Source organism: Clytia hemisphaerica, unplaced genomic scaffold, assembly GCF_902728285.1.
Source record: "Clytia hemisphaerica strain Z4C2 unplaced genomic scaffold, Clytia hemisphaerica genome assembly, whole genome shotgun sequence".
NCBI classification, from domain to species: domain Eukaryota; kingdom Metazoa; phylum Cnidaria; class Hydrozoa; order Leptothecata; family Clytiidae; genus Clytia; species Clytia hemisphaerica.
Window position 1 is genome coordinate 557,607 of NW_027103425.1, and position 20,021 is coordinate 577,627.

The window sequence follows — 20,021 nt, forward strand, 5'->3', positions numbered from 1 at the left end:
CATTTAACGTCCATAACATCTATATTAGGATCCTTGTACATTTTTGCTCAGAATTTCATGCTCTTTCAAATGGTATCGATCGTTTTCGTTATATTGAATTCGACTTTGAAAAATGATAAATTTTTTAAACCTTTATTGGTGGGTAGGAGTATTACATATAACCTCAGTTTATTGGCCATAAAGACTTTTGCCAGGCCTTATTTACGGGCCCTTTTTCAAAATTTCATAGTACTTTCGAACCATCATGATACGATAAGATAATGCGTCCAATGAAAGATGCCACAGGTCCCAAGGCAAGGGTTTGCCCCATACTACAAAACGTTGAATCAATCTTTTAAACTTTTTCTACTTCAGTTTACATTAAGTTCATCTATTTTCAATATATGTATTAAAGGTTAAGCGATGCTTCAAGAGTGCTCTACTAGAAAATGATACAAATTTCAGAAAAAATACACAATTTGCTTCACAGTACTTTCAGTTTCATGTTAATACAATCATTAAAATGTACAAGCCTAGATGTCCAGTTCTATTTTCAATATTGTATTAAAACAAAAGTTTAAAAATTCATGAAAATTTTTTATTTCTTTCGAAGCTTTTTGGTTATGTAATAATATATTTTCAATATATTTTGTACTTATCTTTTTCAGTGGAGCTGGACTTCAAACCCACTTTCACCCAACAAGATTGGAATTTACCTAACGCAATCATCCGATGCGCTTGAATTTCTTGAGAAAGACATGATCTGTGCTCAGGTCAAATCAGGTGATTGTACTCATCGGTTTGACGTACCTGGTACCTACTACTTTACCAGTGGCATTGTCGCTCAAAAGGATGATTTTAAACTTGCTTTTGGTGGGAAAATTGAAGTGTACGCGAAAGAAGATCGAATGGTTGACGTAACTGTTAAGATAGATGGTACGCAATTTGTTTCATTACATTTTATTTTCGTTTTTGTCACTGTTTATGACGGTCGAACGTTATCAATGGAAAGCCATATAATTTCTGCATGTCCGAGGTAAAAAAGAACATTAAATTTTTTGAAAGCTTTTCTTCGTCGGAAATTCATTCTTAAATGTCCAAATTCCGATCGGAAACAATGGAGCTCGTCCAAAAATCTATGCTACACTTCTAATTATGACATAATAGAAAGCAAGCAAAAAATAATGGCATGGAAAAATTGCAGTGTAACTGATATTATCTCGTAACAACAATTATCGTATCATCATACCTTGTAATGCCCATATTACTTTATTACACTGATTATGTACGACTCTTCTCTAGTAAAAACCTTTCTTTTATCTACTTTTAGGTGTCACTGCTCCAAGTTCAGATTCTTTATCGTTTGAATTCTTGTCTCAAAAAACACCGACCATCAACTCTCTCAAAATGGATCACGAGGTTGACGAGATTAGAGGCGTCGTTCAAAACACAATCACAATCGAAGGTTCTCATTTCAGTGGATCCAATACAGAAAATCTCATCAAGTTTGGTGGATTCGATTGTATAGCTGAACAATCAACGGAAACTATGGTTACATGTAAAATGGATACCTCGCAAAAACCTTCTATGAACACTTGGTTGAAAGTTTCAATGTCGGTTACTGGTAAAGGAAAAGCTTTTGTAAACATTATTGACAGCTATAAATCAGCTGTTATTTTCCAACAATCTTTGACCAGCATTGAACCAGCAGTTGGATCTTTTGGTGGAGGAACGCTTGTTAAAATCCATGGTTTTGGATTGGATGTCGGTACACTTAAATCTAATTTGATGGACATTTTAACTAATGAAGAACACCCAGTCACCATTATCAGCCAATCCTACACAGAAATGAATATCATAACTCCAGAACTGGACTTTTCTGATGATTTAGAGAAGCATCTTCGTGTCAAAGACTCAGCTTACAACGCTTGGGACCAAAGCCTTGGAAACATGGCAGACACTAAATTCACCTATAAGAAAGATCTAACCACTATCTTAACAAACGTTTCTCCAAAGGAATATGATACCACAGGCTCGATAATGACTATCACACTAGCCGGTGCTCCAATTGGTTCTACGAAAGATGATTTTAAAGTCAAAGTAGGTGGTAAAGAGGCTAAAGTCACCGATTATTCGTCCCCAGACCTTAAAGCTGAGATTCCAGCCCTTGTAGAGGGAAAACAACAAGTTGTAGTTTCAGTTGGGGTCCTTGGTCATGCTTACTTGAATAAAACTCTTACAAATGGTACTGTGATTGTCCAAGGTAAAATCGATAGTGTGAGTCCATCATCTGGTAGTATCCATGGTAACCAAGCTATCGTTGTTCGTGGCAACGGTTTCGTTCCAGAAAATACTAAAGTAAAGGTTGGAAACAATTTTGCGGAATGCTCATCAATCAGTGAAGTACAAATAGATTGTGTCACGCCTTCCGGCTCTGCAAGCGATCAGACAGTTTCTGTTCTCGTTGGGGCGAAATCTTATCCCGGGTCTGTAAAATACACGTATGATCAAGCCAAAAGTCCAACGATTACGTCAATTTCACCTACTAAAGGAGTGGGTGGTGATACGCTAACTTTGGATGGTAGCAACTTCGAAGGTGTAAAAGCTGATTATGATATTCAAGTAGGATCGGCCAACTGTGATGTTCAAACTATGACTAAAACACAAATTATTTGTATACTTAGTCCACACCAAGGTGGCACCGTAAACTTGAAAATGCATCTTAAGGGTTATGGTAATGCGAATAGTGATAAATCTTTTGTTTACAATTTGGATGTCAATGATCCAGGAACATTTCAAAGCGGCTTAGGAGGAGGGTTAACAATCTCCTTAGATGGGCGTGGTTTTTCGAGCTCCACCGTTGTGACTATTTGTGGAGAGAACGCTGAAATCAAGGGAGCTCCAACTGAACAGAAGCTTGAATTTGTATCACCTTTGTATGAGCAATACGAGGGAGTGTCCTCTGATGTACCATGTGACATCAAGATCCAACAAGGAGGAGAGACCAAGGAGCTTACCGGAGCTTATACTTACAAACCTAGCCTCACAACCAAGATTACGGAAATCGTACCAAACCGTAGCGGAACGGGTGGTGGCGTTGATATCCGTATTACGGGTCAGAATTTTCAAACTACCGCCACCGCCTCAGTGCTAATCGCCGGCGTTCCTTGTCAAATCCAACCGCCCATTACTACAACGGAGATCAAATGCAAGACAGGTGAATCCAACAAGACTGCAATGGGCATTGATCTGGAATTGAGTTTTGAAGGATTTGGGCGCTCGATACCATCGGAGAAGAAATTTGATTATATTGATCTATGGTCAAGCAAATGGTCTTGGGGCGGAAACGACCCGCCCAAAGAAGGTAAAATCATAGTTGTTCTTTACAATTAATTCACCAAATGTTCAAAAAGTACAGCTGGCTATTATTCTTTGCTTATCTAATGTTAAAATATGGGCATGGTAAACTCATAAGATTGGCAATGCTTTAATGACATTTTATACCAGGCTAGATTTGCTAAGTTTAATTTTGATCTATTTTGTTACCATTTTTTTGTCTGTAAGTGCAAGATAGTTAAAACACTAAATTAATTTACCACGGTTTTTTTCTCGCTTTCTAGATGACATGGTAGTGATCGAAGAAGGCCAGACAATGTTGTTAGATACAGACACACCTGTTCTCTCCATGCTTCTCATCAAAGGCGGTCATCTTATCTTTGATCGCAAAGATATTCATTTACAGTCTAAACACATCCTTATCGTTAATAACGGCTCACTACAAGTCGGTACCGAGGAACAACCTTTTGAACATAAGGCTGAGATTACACTTCATGGACATGTGAGGTCAACAGAGTTACCGGTTTATGGTGCTAAATCGCTGTCTTTGAGAACTGGATATCTCGGTTTACACGGTAAAGTTCTTTTTCGAAATTTATGTAAAATGTAGTGTGATTATACCCTTATAGAGAACACTATTATGTATGTTATACATTTCGAACTTATAAGTAAGACTTGGACAAACTTCCACTGACTTTTGAACATATTTACTTTTTCGTAGATTCGATTTATTCTATTTATCTATTTACCTTCTTGATACGGAGAAAGTTCCCTATCTAGTGAGATGAAACACGATGTTTGTAATTCTGAATAAAACACCATGTTAAAACAGTTGTGGTCTTAGTCCTAGTTTAGACGGCTCAATTTTCATCCTGCCTATTCTAATTGAGAATTAAATTAGCAGAAAGTTGGCTGTTTAAAGTCAATGCATTGCCCACTTTTGACGTCAATACAATGACTTCTTTCTATATTTTTCTATCACGGATTGTAATTACCAACTTTCTACCCACTTTTATCTACTCTAACAATTAGAATAGTCGCAGGACAGAAAGTCGGCCGTCTTGACAAGAGCTTGATTAATGACAAAGAAAACCGTCTCGTAAGAACACTTTCCACAATTTCTTTTTCAGGCAAACACATCTTGAACACGTGGACACGCCTTTCGAAAACAGCAGACGTTGGAGCCACTCAAATGGAAGTTACTTTACCAGTCCTCGATTGGGAGGTTGGGTACGAGATTGTTATTGCGTCAACCAGTAAAAGTATGCGTGAAAACGAGGTTAGTGTATATTAATAGGGGTCGATGATATATCAATGTTTTGTTCTTACCTAGGAACGTCTGAATTTGCAGCGGAGGGAACACACGTTTCGACGTTCTTTCAAATTGAAATATATCGGCTGTTTTAATCTTTGTTTATAATTTGACTGAATTGTGTAGAGGAACCAATCAAATTCAGCGATTATATCGGATTTTATGCGCCATTTTTTAAACAGTATTAACACTACTATATTACTCCAACTTTTCTTTAGGTTTTAATAATCACCGCCGTTGAAGATAACGGCAAAACTATCAAATTCGATCCACCATTAAAATATAAGCACATCGCTTTAACACAAACAATTGCTGGACGCACTATTGAGACGGCAGCCGAGATTGGTTTGCTGTCACGAAACGTGGTGGTGAAAGGATCAGTTCATGATGAATGGAATGGTGAAATCAAAGCATGTCCCAAAGAATTTGATCCTGACCAATTTGCAACACAGACTTGTTTTGAAGGTAAGCTAATAACTCTATTCGTGATACAGTACACTGAAGTTTCCACAACTCTGACCTCTTTTACTCAAATGTCTCCTTAATTTGAACAAATTTTCTCGTCCCTTTTGTTAACAATACCTTACAAATCAATCTCCATAACTCGAAAAAATTTCAGTTCCGCGTGCGTGTTCGAGTTATAGGGACTCCACTGTATTCATGACGTATTGTTTTATACGGAAACACCCCAAAAAGGACAGAGGGTTTGCCACTTATTTTGAAAAGCTAGTGACAGGCGCTTGAACTGTTTTAGGTATACTTCTGTATAAAATAATTTACGTGGCACAATACACAGGTTGCAAAATTAAAGTTCTGAAGACAAACCACGCTTTTACTCGAAAATTTTATATGTGCTTGTTACATGATATTTATTTCTGATTGGTTCGAATTTATTGACACTAATAAAGTTATCAGCTATAAGTTATAAAGCAAGTAACATTGGAATAAAATTACGTGAACTTTTTCGAGTAATCACATGTTTTGACATATGATTTTGCAACCCGTGTATTGCCTTCGAAACTTCGACTTAATTTTGTAAACCCCGAGACTGTATTTATGTGTCAATGTCGAGTCTAAATCGCAAATCTTAACCGCAGGTAGTATCGGTTAATGGGTGTCAGCCTAAAGTTAACGCAGTAAGTTGTATTCGAAACTTTCTGTAATGATTTCCATTTTCTTTAAAGGGCGATATGGTGATGAAAGAGGTAGTGATCAATTTGGTGTTCAAATCATGATTCATTCCGACAAGAAAGATCAAGGATTAGCTGTTGCTCATTTCAACCACGTTGAGATCACCCATGCGGGTCAAGCGTTCCGCCTCGGCCGCTACCCCATTCATTTCCATATGGAGGGTGATGTACATGGTTCCTATGTGAAGGGCTGTGCAATCCATCGTAGTTTCAATCGAGCGGTCACAATGCATGGTGTACATAACTTGGTCGTGGAAAGGAATGTGATTTATGATATTCTAGGTAAGTCACTAAAATTTCTGTTTTTCAAAATACTCACTAAATTAGTCAGCTAAGCCCGCACTTATTCATTCATTTCATTTTTCACTTCAATGATTTATTTGCCGTCACCAAATAAATTAAACAGTGAGAAATAGAAAAACTAAAAAGCAAAGCAGGCCATTCACTTAGACGCTCCCAAGGCTTACGGCAATGTAGCGTTTTCGGTTCTTTAAAGATTTTTTATATTTACGTGTTTTGAAGTTTGCCTTGGAATACTGACTTTTGGAAGCTTCTGATTGGTCAGAAATGGGTCAAGTGGTAAAAAATAGGAAACTTTAGCCTAGTTTTCTAGGCTAGCTGTAACTAAAGAAAAATATTCGAATTGTCGGCTTCCGTGAGAAAAACCAATAGTTTTAACCAATCAAATCTCTTTTCATAGGGAACGCGTACTTCATGGAAGATGGTATCGAAACAGGGAACGTAGTCCGTTACAATCTAGCCATCTTTGTCAAACCATCAAGTTCCACTTTGAATGTAGATATCACGCCGGCCGCTTACTGGGTCACCAACGCTAACAACACTGTTAGTCACAACGCGGCCGCGGGTGGTAGCCATTTTGGTTACTGGTACCAAATGTTTAAACATCCTGAAGGACCAAATTTTGATAGAAACATCTGCCCGAGGTAAAGTAATGATACAGTTGAGTCTTCTCAAATCTTTCCAGCTGGCACACAACGTTATTTTAACGTTCATCTAACGTTCATCTAACGTTCACAGGGTCCATATAACGTTAGATGGATGTTGAAACAACGTTGTGTGCCAGCTGGGTTAACTCGAACCTCTATAATTGAATATCTCTTTAATATGAACAAGTTTTACTGTCCCTTCAATTAACAATGCCCTATAAACACTACTCCGTAACTCGAAATGTCCTTAACTCGAAGAAATTTTTAGTGTTCGAATTATCGAGACTCCACTGTATTGATAGTTGGTAATTAATGACCGTTGGTTTATATCAGCTGTGTCATTCCTGTATTTTCTTCGGCGATTCCTGCCGGGCAATAAATTAAAGATCTCCTTATTTTTTAAACTTTATCCCGCGATTCCTGACGTTACTCATCAAAAAATTTTAATCAAAAGCCCATTTACTGCCATAGTTGCTAAAACAGCTGAAATTGCTGTTTGAAAAGAAGTCAATTTGTCCATCCGGCAAGTACCTGAATCTATTAACAGATCTTATTTTGCCGTTGACGTTCAATTTAAAATCCTCATATAGTGGAGTGGTCTATAACTCGAACATGCACAGGGAACACAAATTTAAAGCTAAAAAAAGTTAAAGAATTTTGAGACATGGAGGTTTAGAATGCATTGTTAACTAAAGGGACTAGTCCTTGTTCGATTTAAGAAAACATTCGAGTTATAAAGGGTTCGAGTTAAAGAGACATAACTCTACTTACTTTTAAAACTTTATCTGTCAGCCACAATTTTCGATATTATAATTGATAAAATCTTTAACAATTCTTTTTTTCATTATAGAAATGTTCCAATGTTAGAGTTCAAGAACAACACCGCCCATTCCTTCGGGCGTTATGGATTATGGGTGTTCCCCATTTACCACCCAATGAAGGGCGGATCGTGCAATTCAAGAGAACACGAACCCGCTCATTTCCATTCTTTGACTACGTGGAATTCCATGAGAGGCGCTGAATGTACAGAGTGTGGTTCCGTAAGGTACGAAATTTTAGATTCTGTTTAGATTTATATCTTTTCAGAAAACGTGCATAAAAATAAAAGGCGCGTGAAAAAGGGTTATTTTAATCAATGGGTATTCAAAAGAATTACAGTAACCAATTTTTGACAAACGCATTGCATGGCTAGCAACTTTCAAGCTTCTCTTTCACTTTTTACTTCGGCTAGATTTTTTGTTTGGTTAAAGATTTGGTCTTAAATATAAGAAATTAAAGCAACAATTTCCTTGAAAACTTTGGTTTTCTCTAATCAAATTTGACGACATGGTAATGGGAAAAAAATCTTCATTTTTTTAATTTTAGGTTTGTTGACTTTATCGCCCTTGACAACGATGTTGCAGGAATTGAATACATACAGGCTAACTCACAAGACTCGCCCTGGGGAGGTGCTATGGTCAAAGATTCACTCATTGTGGGTCACTCAGAACTGCGGGATATTGGTAGCTATGACGTCAGAACAAGCGATCAAGCTAACTGTACTCAAGCAGGTTCGTTGTATGATTTGTCAAATTTCATATTATTTCGACTAATGGTCCAGCTATAAGAATAGCCACGAAATTAAGCAACTTGGCCTTAATAACGTAGTCCTGAAACTGAGCATGAACCGGGAAAGCAACAAAAAATATGTTTTCGGCATAATTTGGTATCAAAATTTGTACCGATTGTATTTGCATACTAAATTTGAGGCATTTTGGACATAAAATGAAATAAGAAGTCAAAACCTTAGCAACTTAAGCCCTGAGCCAAAAATTTGGGTTTCTTATAAAAAAATGTGTAGCTTGGGCAAAATTTCAAAATCTTTCTTGAGAATTTTTGAAGGGCTCAAACATTGTAAAACTTATTTGTAGAAATTAGGGAGCCAGATAATTGTTAAGTATTGTTTTTACCGATAGTGCTATTAATGGATTGAAAATATTTCGGCAAATTAAGCATTCTTCAGACCAGAAAAATAGAATCTCCATACAACTCTCTATAAAACACGCATTAGTTACACATTTCCTTGAATTATAGAACTCTCGAGTTATGGAGTAAGGTTCATAAGTCATTGTCAGCTACATGGACGAAAAAACATGTTCGATGAAAGGAGACATGCGAGTTCGAGTTAAAGGGTTTCTACTGTAGTTCATGATTTTGAAATGAAATTTAACATTACATATTTTAGGTATTTGGTTGCCCTTCTCAACGCGTTTGACAGTTTCGAACGTTACCCTAAAGAATTTTGACGAGGACTCGTGCGTGACGTTTAAAACGTGTGCTCATTGTAAGCCGAATGACGGAGGTGCTATTATCAGGTAAGATTGCCTAGTGTTTTTTCAAGCTGTCAGATTTTAATCAAGCTGAAAGTTTGTAAAAGCATGCTCTAAGAAGTATATAAGGATCCCATGCAAGCTTTTTTTATGAGAAAATAAAGCTCATTTTCGGCCAAAACCCAAGAACAACCGCAGCCTCAATTTCAGAAATAGCAAAGTAGATTTTAAACCCTTCTAGTCATATTGATATAATTTTAGAAACATTTAAGCCTGATACCACAGAAAAAAATGTACAGCCGAACCTCGACCAAAATTTACTGGTTCTTATAAAAAAAAGTGAATAGCTAAACTTTATTTTGCAACCTACTCTAAAGCTTTTAGCCTCCTGTTACAAGTATGGACAAAATGGAAAATTGCCATTACAATATGTAGATTTTCTGACAGTAAATGTTTTTTAAGTCCAAACTCATAAACTGATGTTTAAAAGTGGGGGTCGGATATCAAATTCCATGCTCCTGGCTTATTTCTGAAGCAACTATTTCATAATTTTGATGATGTTTAATTTCACATTTTTCATTTTACAGAATGAACAAATTGGATTTTGATAATTCACCGAACAGAGTCTCCTTTCCTTTCCAACACGCTTCTGCGCTTATGGATGAGGATGGTTCATTAACAGGTATTTTTACGGGTATTTTTATTGTCTCGATTATTCAAATAATCTTATAATGAGTTTATACTAGAAAGATTTTAAGGGGTTAATCAATTACTCATTCAATCGTCTTACAATAATTATTTCAAACTAACTCGAATCGGCTCTTTGCCTTGATTATTCGAAAATTGCCCACCATGTTAGCTTTCATCTTTATTTCTACTCCTAGGACACACGGGCGGGAATATCTTGTCTGCCCTCATAACTTTCAATTTCTCCGCTCCCGAGGACATGTGGGTGGGAATGTCTTCCCCGATAAGTTTCCTATTTTCTACACCTAAGGACACACGGGTGGGAGATATCTTCCAACCCTCATAACTTTCATATTTTCTAATCCCAAGGTCCTAAGGAAACACAGGCGGAAGTATCTTCCAACCCTCATAATTTATCTCCTTTTATTTCCATGGACACGTGGGGGTTAGTATCTTACCCACCATGTCAACTTTCATCTTTATTTCTACCCCACACGGGCGGGAATATATTGTCCACCCTCGTAGCTTCTTTCTTTCCTATTCCTAAAAAATACGGGCGAGAATATCTTGCCCAATGAAGTATAAGCCCGAAGGGCTAGAATCAAATCTTTAACCTTTCTTAGGCGAAAAAAAGTGAACCCTTAGAACATGCGCCGTATTTTGACTACGGATTGAATCTAGCGATTCTTTTATTTTCGAGTGATATCTTTTTCGAAATTTTGGTGTAAATTTCAGTTTCAATCTGTCATTTGTGTAAAAACCAGGCGGACCACGCTAGGCCGCGCAACTTTGGTAGGATTTGGTAGGTTTCAAATCCTACCAAGGAGATTTGAGTCTAGCTATTCGGGCTTATACTTCATTGATCTTACCCACTCTCATAACTTTCATTTTTTCTACTCCTAAGGACACACGGGCGGAAATATCCTACCCACCATGAAAACTTTGGATCCCGCCAAATGCACCGACGACGCTGCTTCATCTTTTGGGGGTGTCAAAGGTGTGAAATGTACTGGAGGAAAATATGCGAAAGTCAACTTCAATAACGTTCATCCAAAGTCGATCAATGAGAAGGATGCTTTCTTTGAAAATTCTCATGGCAAGGATGAGGTACTCTATCGTTTTTATACCTTTCTGGTGGGAATATAATACATGGGCTTCAAAATTATATAAATGCAGTCAAAACATTTGATTACTCGAAAAAGTTCACGTTAAAGTTACTTTGCAACTTACAGTTAATTACTTGACATTTTTTGTTTGTTTTTTTCACCTTCAAGACTTTAATTGTTTCTCAATCTCATTAACTATTCCTAAGCATAAATTAATGAATTCTTTGCATTCTTCTCTTAAACAGGTTTTCTTCCGCATGAAAGCTAAATCGTTCCCTAACGGATGGACAGCGCTAGTTCCAATCAACGATGTGTATACATTCTCATTCAAAAACTCTACACAATTTGTCAACATTACATACGATTTACAAGCCAATGAACTAGGACCTGACGACTACTTACTGTTGAAACATGAATTTAAGAATTTGCCAGATCACTTCAAGACAGTCAGTAATGGGCAGAAAGAAAATTTGGAGAATTTACCGGCAGTCGGTAGTAATAAACATGGCGACTGGTTCTTTGATGAACAAGGTTTGTTTAATGTGTTTGACCTACATACATTTAACCTCATCTCCAGCGTATTATCAGCTGATTTCTCTATCAGTAATGTAAATAAAGCCTGGGATACACGGGAACCACGTTAGTAGTTGCCATATTCCTTTACACACTAGATAGACTATATACTTGAAAAACATCTCTCATGGTACGTCCAGTTTGAGGAAGTTATTTAAAAAAAAGTTTTTGTTTCACTCCCTTGAAGCAATTTTTAATATTTTTGCACCGATCATAGGACGAGGTTTTCCAATAGTCCAATTTTCAAGCCAATTAAAATATTCGTTTTGTTCTTTTTTGATGATCTCGAAGGCGATTCACCTGCTCATATGTTCCAACAAAATTCGAATTCCAACCTTATTTTGTCTGAATATACTATAAAAGAATATTTAAAGATATTTAAAAATTCATATTCTCAATTTCAGGAATGTCTATGACCTATCTCGTCTCTGGCAAAGGAAGCTCACCTCTCAAACCTACACCACGAAACATCAAGATGCATACCTACCGCTGTTTCTTCGAAAAATGTGTTGTACCCACACCCCCACCACCACCAAAGGGGCGGCCAATAGATGCCAAACAGTGGAGTCAAGCCGAAAGCTGGGCGGGCGCCCCTGCAGGTTATGGTGGATCAGACGGGCGTATCCCACAAGAGAATGATAACGTCATGATTTTGCCAACATGGTGGATGGTTTTCGATATTGAGCAGCCTGTTATTCTTGATCGCCTATACGTTTATGGTGTTCTAGACTTCGGGAATCAAACCTACGACCAAGTCCTAAAGGCTAATACCATCCTTATCAGTGGTCTATCTGGTCAGCTTATTGTGGGCTTCCCAGATCAACCAGTTATTAGTAATGTTATTATCAGTTTGACCGGGAATCATGATTCTAAGGATATGCCCTTGACTAAGGATTTGAATCTGGGTGCAAAAGCGTTAGGCGTGTTCGGGCTATTACAAATGTACGGCAAAAAGCATGACGTCCATTGGACGAGGCTGGAGCAGAGTTTAGCAGTAGGTGGTACCCAGATCTCTGTTGAGGACGCGGTTGATTGGGAGATTGGGGATGAGATTATCATTACGACGTCATCATTTGTACCAGAGGAAGCCGAGAAATTCACATTGACCGATATCAGTGACGATGGTATGACTTTAACACTCAATCGCGGTGCAACGTACAAACACACCGCTTTCCAACAGAAAATCAATAACTATGAAGTGAAAATGAGCGCTAAAGTTGGTCTCCTGTCTAGGAATATTCGAATCGAAGGCGCCAATCATCCGGCCCGCTCGCTTGAAGATCAGAGTTTCGGCTGCCGTGTACTTGTCGGTAAATATGCCGGTGACGAAGGTGTTCCATACAGAGGTAAAGCTCAATTGAATGAAGTACAGTTTAGCAACTGTGGGCAGTATGGATGGACTGAAAGTTATGATCCAAGGTATGTAAAGTTTTCATAGAAAATACTGTTGTTTATGGTTGGGTGGGCGAGTCTTGAAAATTTGTTTCTTATTAAGCACTAGTAATATAAAAATTGGCTGGATGAGATTAAAGTTAGGTATAGTTTCATTCATCGTGAGAAGTAGGGATGGACTGAAAGTTTTGATCCAATGTATGTAGAGTTTACAAAGCAAATACTGTGATTTATGGTTTGGTGGGCGAATGCCCTAGTAATAAAAAAAGTTAAAGTTGACGAGAAAAGCTTAGGTATCGTTTACATTGGAAATATGCGCTATTATTCATGGTAAGGTGGGCGAGACTTAAAGGTACTAACTATTATTATGGTTGAAATGGGCGAGTTTTTGGATTGAAATTTACGATCCAGCAGGATCCAGTATTATACATAAGACTGAGTTAAAATATGGAATAATTTCAGAAAAGTGCTATTCTTGAGATGTTTTATGTTGAAATTCTTAAAAAGAATCAAATTTTCAAACTGAAAAAAAACTCTTTCTATTCTTCTCCATTTAGATTTTCACTCAGTTTTCTAAACCTTGGTGACATCGCACACGGCAACGAGTCGTTCGTTGACGGATGTTCTTTTAACGACGGTTATAACGTCGCCGTCGGCGTTTACGGCACCAACAATCTGACGGTCGAAAATAACGTCATTTATCATACTGTTGGACAAGGTATTGATTTGGAGGGAACTGGTAACAAGTTGTTGAATAATTTGGTTATCAGATCTGTTGCTGAGTCGACGTATAAGGTAAAGCTTTGTTTAAAAAAGAAATTGTGAGTAAAAATCTTTTATTAGTAGAGAAGTTGTGAATTTTTATTTCGATTATAATGCTACTGTCCTATCAATCGCAAATTATCTAGAAAGTAAATTTTTTAGCTTTCTTATTTCACAATGTAGTGAAAGACATGAACAAGTACGTAAAACTATTTAAACTATTTTAGAAACTGTAACTCTATACGAACCCTTGAAACGTCAATACTCCCCCAAAATTATTTACTGTCTAGCCTAGCGAATAGCGAGTTTATGTATTCGAGATAATTCGACGGGGACGGTATAAAGCAAAGTTGACATGTCTCCAAAATCACCGTCCACTTTGCTCGACGACGGTAAAAACACCAAAATACCGTCGTCTGTTTAGGTGAGCAAAGGCGATACAGAGCCGTACATCAACTATCGACTTTGTTTTGTATCATTTCACTTACCGTCGCCCTCGATATCCTCCGATACATAAACTCGGTAATAATGTCAATCTAACGGTGAAATTCAATTTTATTCAAATTCTAGTATATTACTTCGTTATCTCTTCGTTATAAATAATTCAATTCTAGGTTAGACTCATTGTCACTTGCTGCTAGCTACAGTCTAGTGCCACTAGCGGTTATTGTTTTCAATTATTTATTTTATTTATTTATAAAACCAAATTTACTCTAATTTATTGCCCCTATTGTAAGTATATATGAAATATAATCCGAGAAATTCAATTTCATTGAAATCACGAGGTTATCGAATGATAGAACGTTGAATAAGAGAGTGTCAAATGTAATAATGTTTTTTTTTTACAAAACAGGTGGACAAGAAGTACCCGCACGATTTAACATGGCCAGGAGCTATCCAAACCATCAACGCTAAAGACTTAACCATGATTGGAAATGTTGTTGCCGGTAGCGAGAAATTGGGATTCTATTTTGCCGGTACCGATTGTGATGATGAGAATGCGCACTTGAAAGTTCGAGATAACGAAGTAATACTTTGTGTTTTTAATTTTTTTAAGTCTAGAAGAGCATTTGATTACTCTCCGCAAGGTTGTTGATCTAATAATCAGCAAGTCTTTCTCTTATAGGCCTTTATGCAAGCCTGGTCGTTATTACTTGACCTCGGTTATAATTCTCACTAACCGGCCATTCTTGTATTAGTGCAGCTCTTGTGCAAATTTGCATCATAAAGTGATATAGGTCTTATATGATATTGCGATAAATGTGATGGGATAATTTGTATGATTTGTTCGTTTATCCATGATATGCACCATTGCAATGTCTTCTGACATTACATCTCGGACCCAATAGCTGATTGATTGTAGGTGACGTAAAATCAGTCAATACGATACGTCACGTTCAACAAATCAGCTGTTGGGTCCGTGAAAGACATTGCAGTGGTGCATATCATGAACATTATATTAATGTAGTATAGTTTTTATAAACTAACATTATCTCGTCACATTTTATCGTGGTATCATATAACACCCATATTACTGTATAATGCATTTTATAAACGACTCCAGTATCAAGGGCACGCGGTAACTATATCATAGGTATAATATAGATCTCTCTTTATTCAGGTTCATGCCACGTTACACGGTGTTCATTTCAAGAAATCTACAAAGCATTGCTGGAAAGCCGAACATTTTCTTATATGGAAGAACTTGGATTACGGGATCTTCACATGGCCCGATAAAAGTATCGTTGTCTCTAACACCATCTTGGCAGACAACCGAGTATCACTCGCACTACACGTTGCTCGGCCCCATGCCCTTTCTCACGATACACGTGACAATACTATCACGGTCCGAAATTCTTTAATTATCGGACAATCATCGAATTTCGATTGTGTTACGGATCAGAAAATACCATTCCATGCAAGTCAATATATGGATAGGCGGCTACCACGCCCTAATAAAGGTAATAAAAGATTTGCTCTTTAAATCATTAACACTTTATTTCACGATAAGGCGAGACCTTTTTTTGCTGGCCCGACCATTCTAAAATTTGAAAAAAGAATCAAAAAAACAAAATATTAGCAATAAATGTTGGGAGTTTATATTTTTGTTTTCATTATTGTGAATTATCAACGCTGTCTTGGGCATGTGTTGCTTATTTTTCATATTGACGCAAAATTTGTTTGCTGAAATATATTATCTTTAAAAAGTTGTGGGATAAAAACTAGGAACCTAGAACGTTATTTAATTTCATTTTTAGCTGAAATGATTGGTATTAAATCTTCTATCTTCTCTTCGACCCCTTCAACTGGCCCCAAAATGTCATGGGAAGACCCAATGTCATATCCGGCCATTAAGGGCCTGACCCGTTTCGATGGCGTTACCATTTCGGACTTTGGACCTACTGGATGTAATAATGGCGCGCATAATTACTTCTGGATGACGTCACCAAAATATGGGGATATCTTTCATCCAATGGAAATGGAGAAAACGGTTTTGAACAATGTTGCAGAAAAAAGCAAGGTACTAACAAAGTTTCAACTGTTCTACTGTAAAAAGCTTTCATTATTCCAAAATTAGCTCCACCTTTACTTAAACCGCTTATCTCATTTCTCCGTTATAGTTTCAGACCCATGTTCCTAGCATTTTAATTCATAATATTTCATATCTAGATATTTTCGCATATCAGCTCAACACGTTATATGAAATAACGAGTCCACTAGATACTTAAGTTTTATCATATTCAAAATCTAATATTTTTATCTCTCTAATACTTTTATCTCCTTGATACGTAAATCTTCCTAATATTTTTATCTCCCCAATATTTGTTCTATCCCCTTAAAAATTTTTATCTCCCTCATATTTAATTTCCAGATATTCCATCATCCAATGACAGCGCGTTGGATCAATCCAGCAGATTGCGTAGACATGGATTGCGACGCTCGCCGTAAAATGATTATCACTGATTTAGACGGATCATTTTTTGGGGAAGCAATGACAACATTATTATCCCGATCGGAATTCGGATGGGATGCGGCACCCGTTTGGGGTATTGGTAATTTCCGTATACCCAGGACAATGTTAACGAGACCGGACGGCTCAAGGATTGATGCGAACACTAAGTACCCTAACAAAGGTCAGTGAAAATTCCTTCTTTCTGAAGAAAGCGTTATTTTTAAAGTACAATAAAACGGCTAAAACTTCTTGATTTCGGGAAAACATTCAAGGCCCGTTTCAGGAGTCTTTTTACTGTTTTTATTGGGCATACCGGCAAAAGTCGTTTTCTAAAGTCTGTCCAGATATAATTGGCCTGTAACTTTCGATAGTTAAATATAATTATGGAAATTCTTTTTGCTTGTTTTAGAAAATCAAAAGCGCTATATTTGAATGTATTTTTGGTTGAAAAATTCGCGATTTTTAGCGGTTAAATTTGCGATTGCAAAAATTGAGCTTTTTTTCTACTTATGCTATAACGTTCATTTTTACACCAGTGGTAGTTCAACCTTAGGTTAAAAAGTTTGTCAAATTTCAAGGAAAACAGAAAAGTCCTTCGGAAGATATGGGCCCCGAAATACCCCTTAGTAGCACTTTTCTTTGAAATATCAAATCTCCAACTTATTACTAAAAACGGGGGTAGTGATATGATTGATAAAACAGTTTTTCGATCATAACACATTTTACGATCTGTTTAATGACCTCATAGCCAAATTGTGTTTAGTGTTTTAGGAATTAGCAAAGTTCTTTAGACTTAAAAATAACAAAGGCAATATAAGTTCATGCTTATCTTTTCACTAAAAACAATTATACTGTGATTTCACTTCGTTTCGAAATAATAAATGATACCAATAGCAATAATACCAATGCACCAACACTTAACATTTTCCAACTTTTAATTGCACTGTTCAAAAAAGATAACATAACCCCCGTTTTTAGTAATAAGTTGGAGATTTGATATTTCACAGAAAAGTGCTACCAAGGGGTATTTCGGGTCCCATATCTTCTGAAGGACTTTTCTGTTTGCTTTGAAATTTGACAAACTTCTTAACCTAAGGTTGAACTACCACTGGTGTAAAAAAGAACGTTAAAGCATAAGTAGAAAAATAGCTCAATTTTTACAATCGCAAATTTAACCGCTAAAAATCACGAATTTTTCAACCAAAAATACATTCAAATACAGTACCTTTGACTCTCTAAAACAAGCAAAAAAAATGTCTATAATTATATTTGACTATCAAAAGTTACAGGCATTCTTGTTTCCACTGCCAATTATATCTGGACAGACTTTAGTTGGCTGTATGATAGTCTACGGTTTTTGTAACTGACTGAATTTTATCTTCACCTACCCAAAATCTTGGTCTTTTTTAGTTGTAAAGTGACAATGTGTTAAAAATTTTCCTTTCTATGGTTTTACTCTTAGTCTTTATAGTGTATTTTACCTTGCCAACTCTTTGCGTTGTGTTCTCACCTACTGAAACGTAGTTTGCAGTCCAGTTCTTACTGGCTGTCAACGGGTTGAACATGTTTCATGCAGCCCTAATCCTCCCATTTAAGTCAGTCAGATAATAATTATATGAATTAAAATCTATAGGTATCATTCGCGGTACAGAACAAGGATCCAAATGCACCTTCATTGATGATTGGAACATGTATAAATGCCAACAAATGTTTTATAAAATGTTTGTTATTGAGAGCTTGGACAAAGATACAGAAACACGTCGATTGTCACCCATTGGTATCGCCAGTAATGGGTATGTTTACCTCTCTTATTCAGTCGAATATAAGAGACTCCTAACTAAAAACTTTCTCGTTTAGTTTTTTTTCAAGTAACGGGTATGTTTACCTCTTTTATCCAGCCAAATATAAGGGACTTTTAACTAAAAACTTTCTCGTTTAGTTTTTTTCAAGTAACGGGTATGTTTACCTCCCTTATCCAGTCGAAAATAAGGGACTTTTAAATGAAAATTTCTCCTGTTGTTTTTTCAAGTAACATTTATGATTTTAGCCTCACTTATCCAATCAGAGATAAAAGGAATTTGAACCAAAGCTTGTCTCTTATCCAGACCAAATTAAGAAAAATGTAAATGCTGACTTGTCACAAAAGTCATATGCATCCTCGATGATTTTTTACCGATTTATGCCAAATTTTTCTCGCTTCCCAAAAATATCGTATTTACCTTACTCACCCAAACTAATATTAGAGACTTCTCTATCTAAAACTTTTTCAGTTACATCGATCTGATCAACGGACCACAAGATCATGGTTGGTGTCATGGTTACACATGTCAAGAACGTGTCTCGATGTTTCAAACTGTTATCTCGACTAACCAACATTACGAAGTTCATATGACGTCATACAATCCTCACAAAACACGTTTTATGATGTTGAACGCGAACGAGGAGGAAAAGATCCGCGTGGAAATTTTTTATCCCAAATCTCAACGATTGGATGTATATAAACAAGGTGGGTAAAAATACATCCTATTCATGGTATTCATGACGTAATGTTTTCTACGGAAATACCCCGGTTTTAGCCAGTTTAGCAAATTTAAACTAGACAAAAAGTTGTATAAAATTTGCCACTACTGACAAAAACCGAGGCCTTGACCTTGCCCAAAGTCGAAAAATAAGGTGTAAAACACAGAATCTGAAAAATGTTTAACCTAAATTAAAATTGATTTTAAATTAGCATATTCATTCCCCAAAATCTGTGCTATTTCAGGCCTTAAAACAGGCCTTTTTTTGGCCAAAGATACCCTTTAACCGCCTTTTTATGTAATTCAAAACCAGTGTATGAAACGCTGTTTATTTTTTTATCGATTCAGGAGTCTACATCGCTCCAACAAATGCTTTCTTCGAAGATGGAAAAATGAAATTCCACTCTAAAAATACTGGTCAATCCTTTATACCTGAGATGCATGAGAAATTCAGTGGTGCAAATTTCTTCGATTTGGACACAAAATTGTTGTATGTTGTTATTGGGGGAAGTGAGGCTATTGATGTCCGAATGGTGCCCGTTGTTCAGGTGTGTATGGCCAAGGGTGTTCATCAAAATTTAGCGAATCCTTATATTTCTTCCAAAATTCATGATATTCCTGACGTAATATTTTCTACGGAAAAAGCCCGGTTTTTGCCAGTAGTGGCAGATTTTATACACGATTTGTCTAGTTTAAAGTTGCCGCTACTGGCTGAAACCGGGGTATTTCCGTAGAAAACATTACGTCATGAACATCATGAATTAAAATAGATTTTTATTGAAATCAGCAAGGCTTAAATACACCCAATCGCTTTAAATACGTGCACTTTTTTTATACCATGTGGAAACAGCTCTCAAGGGAGAAAGTTTAATTTCAGTAACATGGTTGTCATATGGTAACAAAGAAGATTGACGTAAAGTGGATTTAACATCTTTATTTGCAAAGTGAAGAAGCTT

At 36.7% G+C, this 20,021-nt stretch overlaps 1 protein-coding gene across 1 annotated transcript in view; it reads left to right on the plus strand.

Moving 5' to 3' along the window:
• The window catches only part of LOC136797907 (fibrocystin-L-like), a 55,764-nt gene that overhangs the window by 20,091 nt on the left and 15,652 nt on the right, over positions 1-20,021 (plus strand). Inside the window, exons 27-48 of the mRNA XM_067054489.1 lie at positions 648-915; positions 1,310-3,343; positions 3,600-3,890; positions 4,446-4,594; positions 4,846-5,092; positions 5,812-6,099; positions 6,518-6,761; positions 7,615-7,809; positions 8,130-8,314; positions 8,989-9,118; positions 9,661-9,755; positions 10,665-10,867; positions 11,112-11,397; positions 11,844-12,858; positions 13,389-13,626; positions 14,447-14,620; positions 15,215-15,554; positions 15,852-16,114; positions 16,466-16,727; positions 18,180-18,339; positions 18,817-19,052; positions 19,414-19,613. Of these exons, the coding sequence (XP_066910590.1) occupies positions 648-915; positions 1,310-3,343; positions 3,600-3,890; positions 4,446-4,594; positions 4,846-5,092; positions 5,812-6,099; positions 6,518-6,761; positions 7,615-7,809; positions 8,130-8,314; positions 8,989-9,118; positions 9,661-9,755; positions 10,665-10,867; positions 11,112-11,397; positions 11,844-12,858; positions 13,389-13,626; positions 14,447-14,620; positions 15,215-15,554; positions 15,852-16,114; positions 16,466-16,727; positions 18,180-18,339; positions 18,817-19,052; positions 19,414-19,613 (7,503 nt within the window). The remainder of the gene's footprint in view (positions 1-647; positions 916-1,309; positions 3,344-3,599; positions 3,891-4,445; positions 4,595-4,845; positions 5,093-5,811; positions 6,100-6,517; positions 6,762-7,614; positions 7,810-8,129; positions 8,315-8,988; positions 9,119-9,660; positions 9,756-10,664; positions 10,868-11,111; positions 11,398-11,843; positions 12,859-13,388; positions 13,627-14,446; positions 14,621-15,214; positions 15,555-15,851; positions 16,115-16,465; positions 16,728-18,179; positions 18,340-18,816; positions 19,053-19,413; positions 19,614-20,021) is intronic.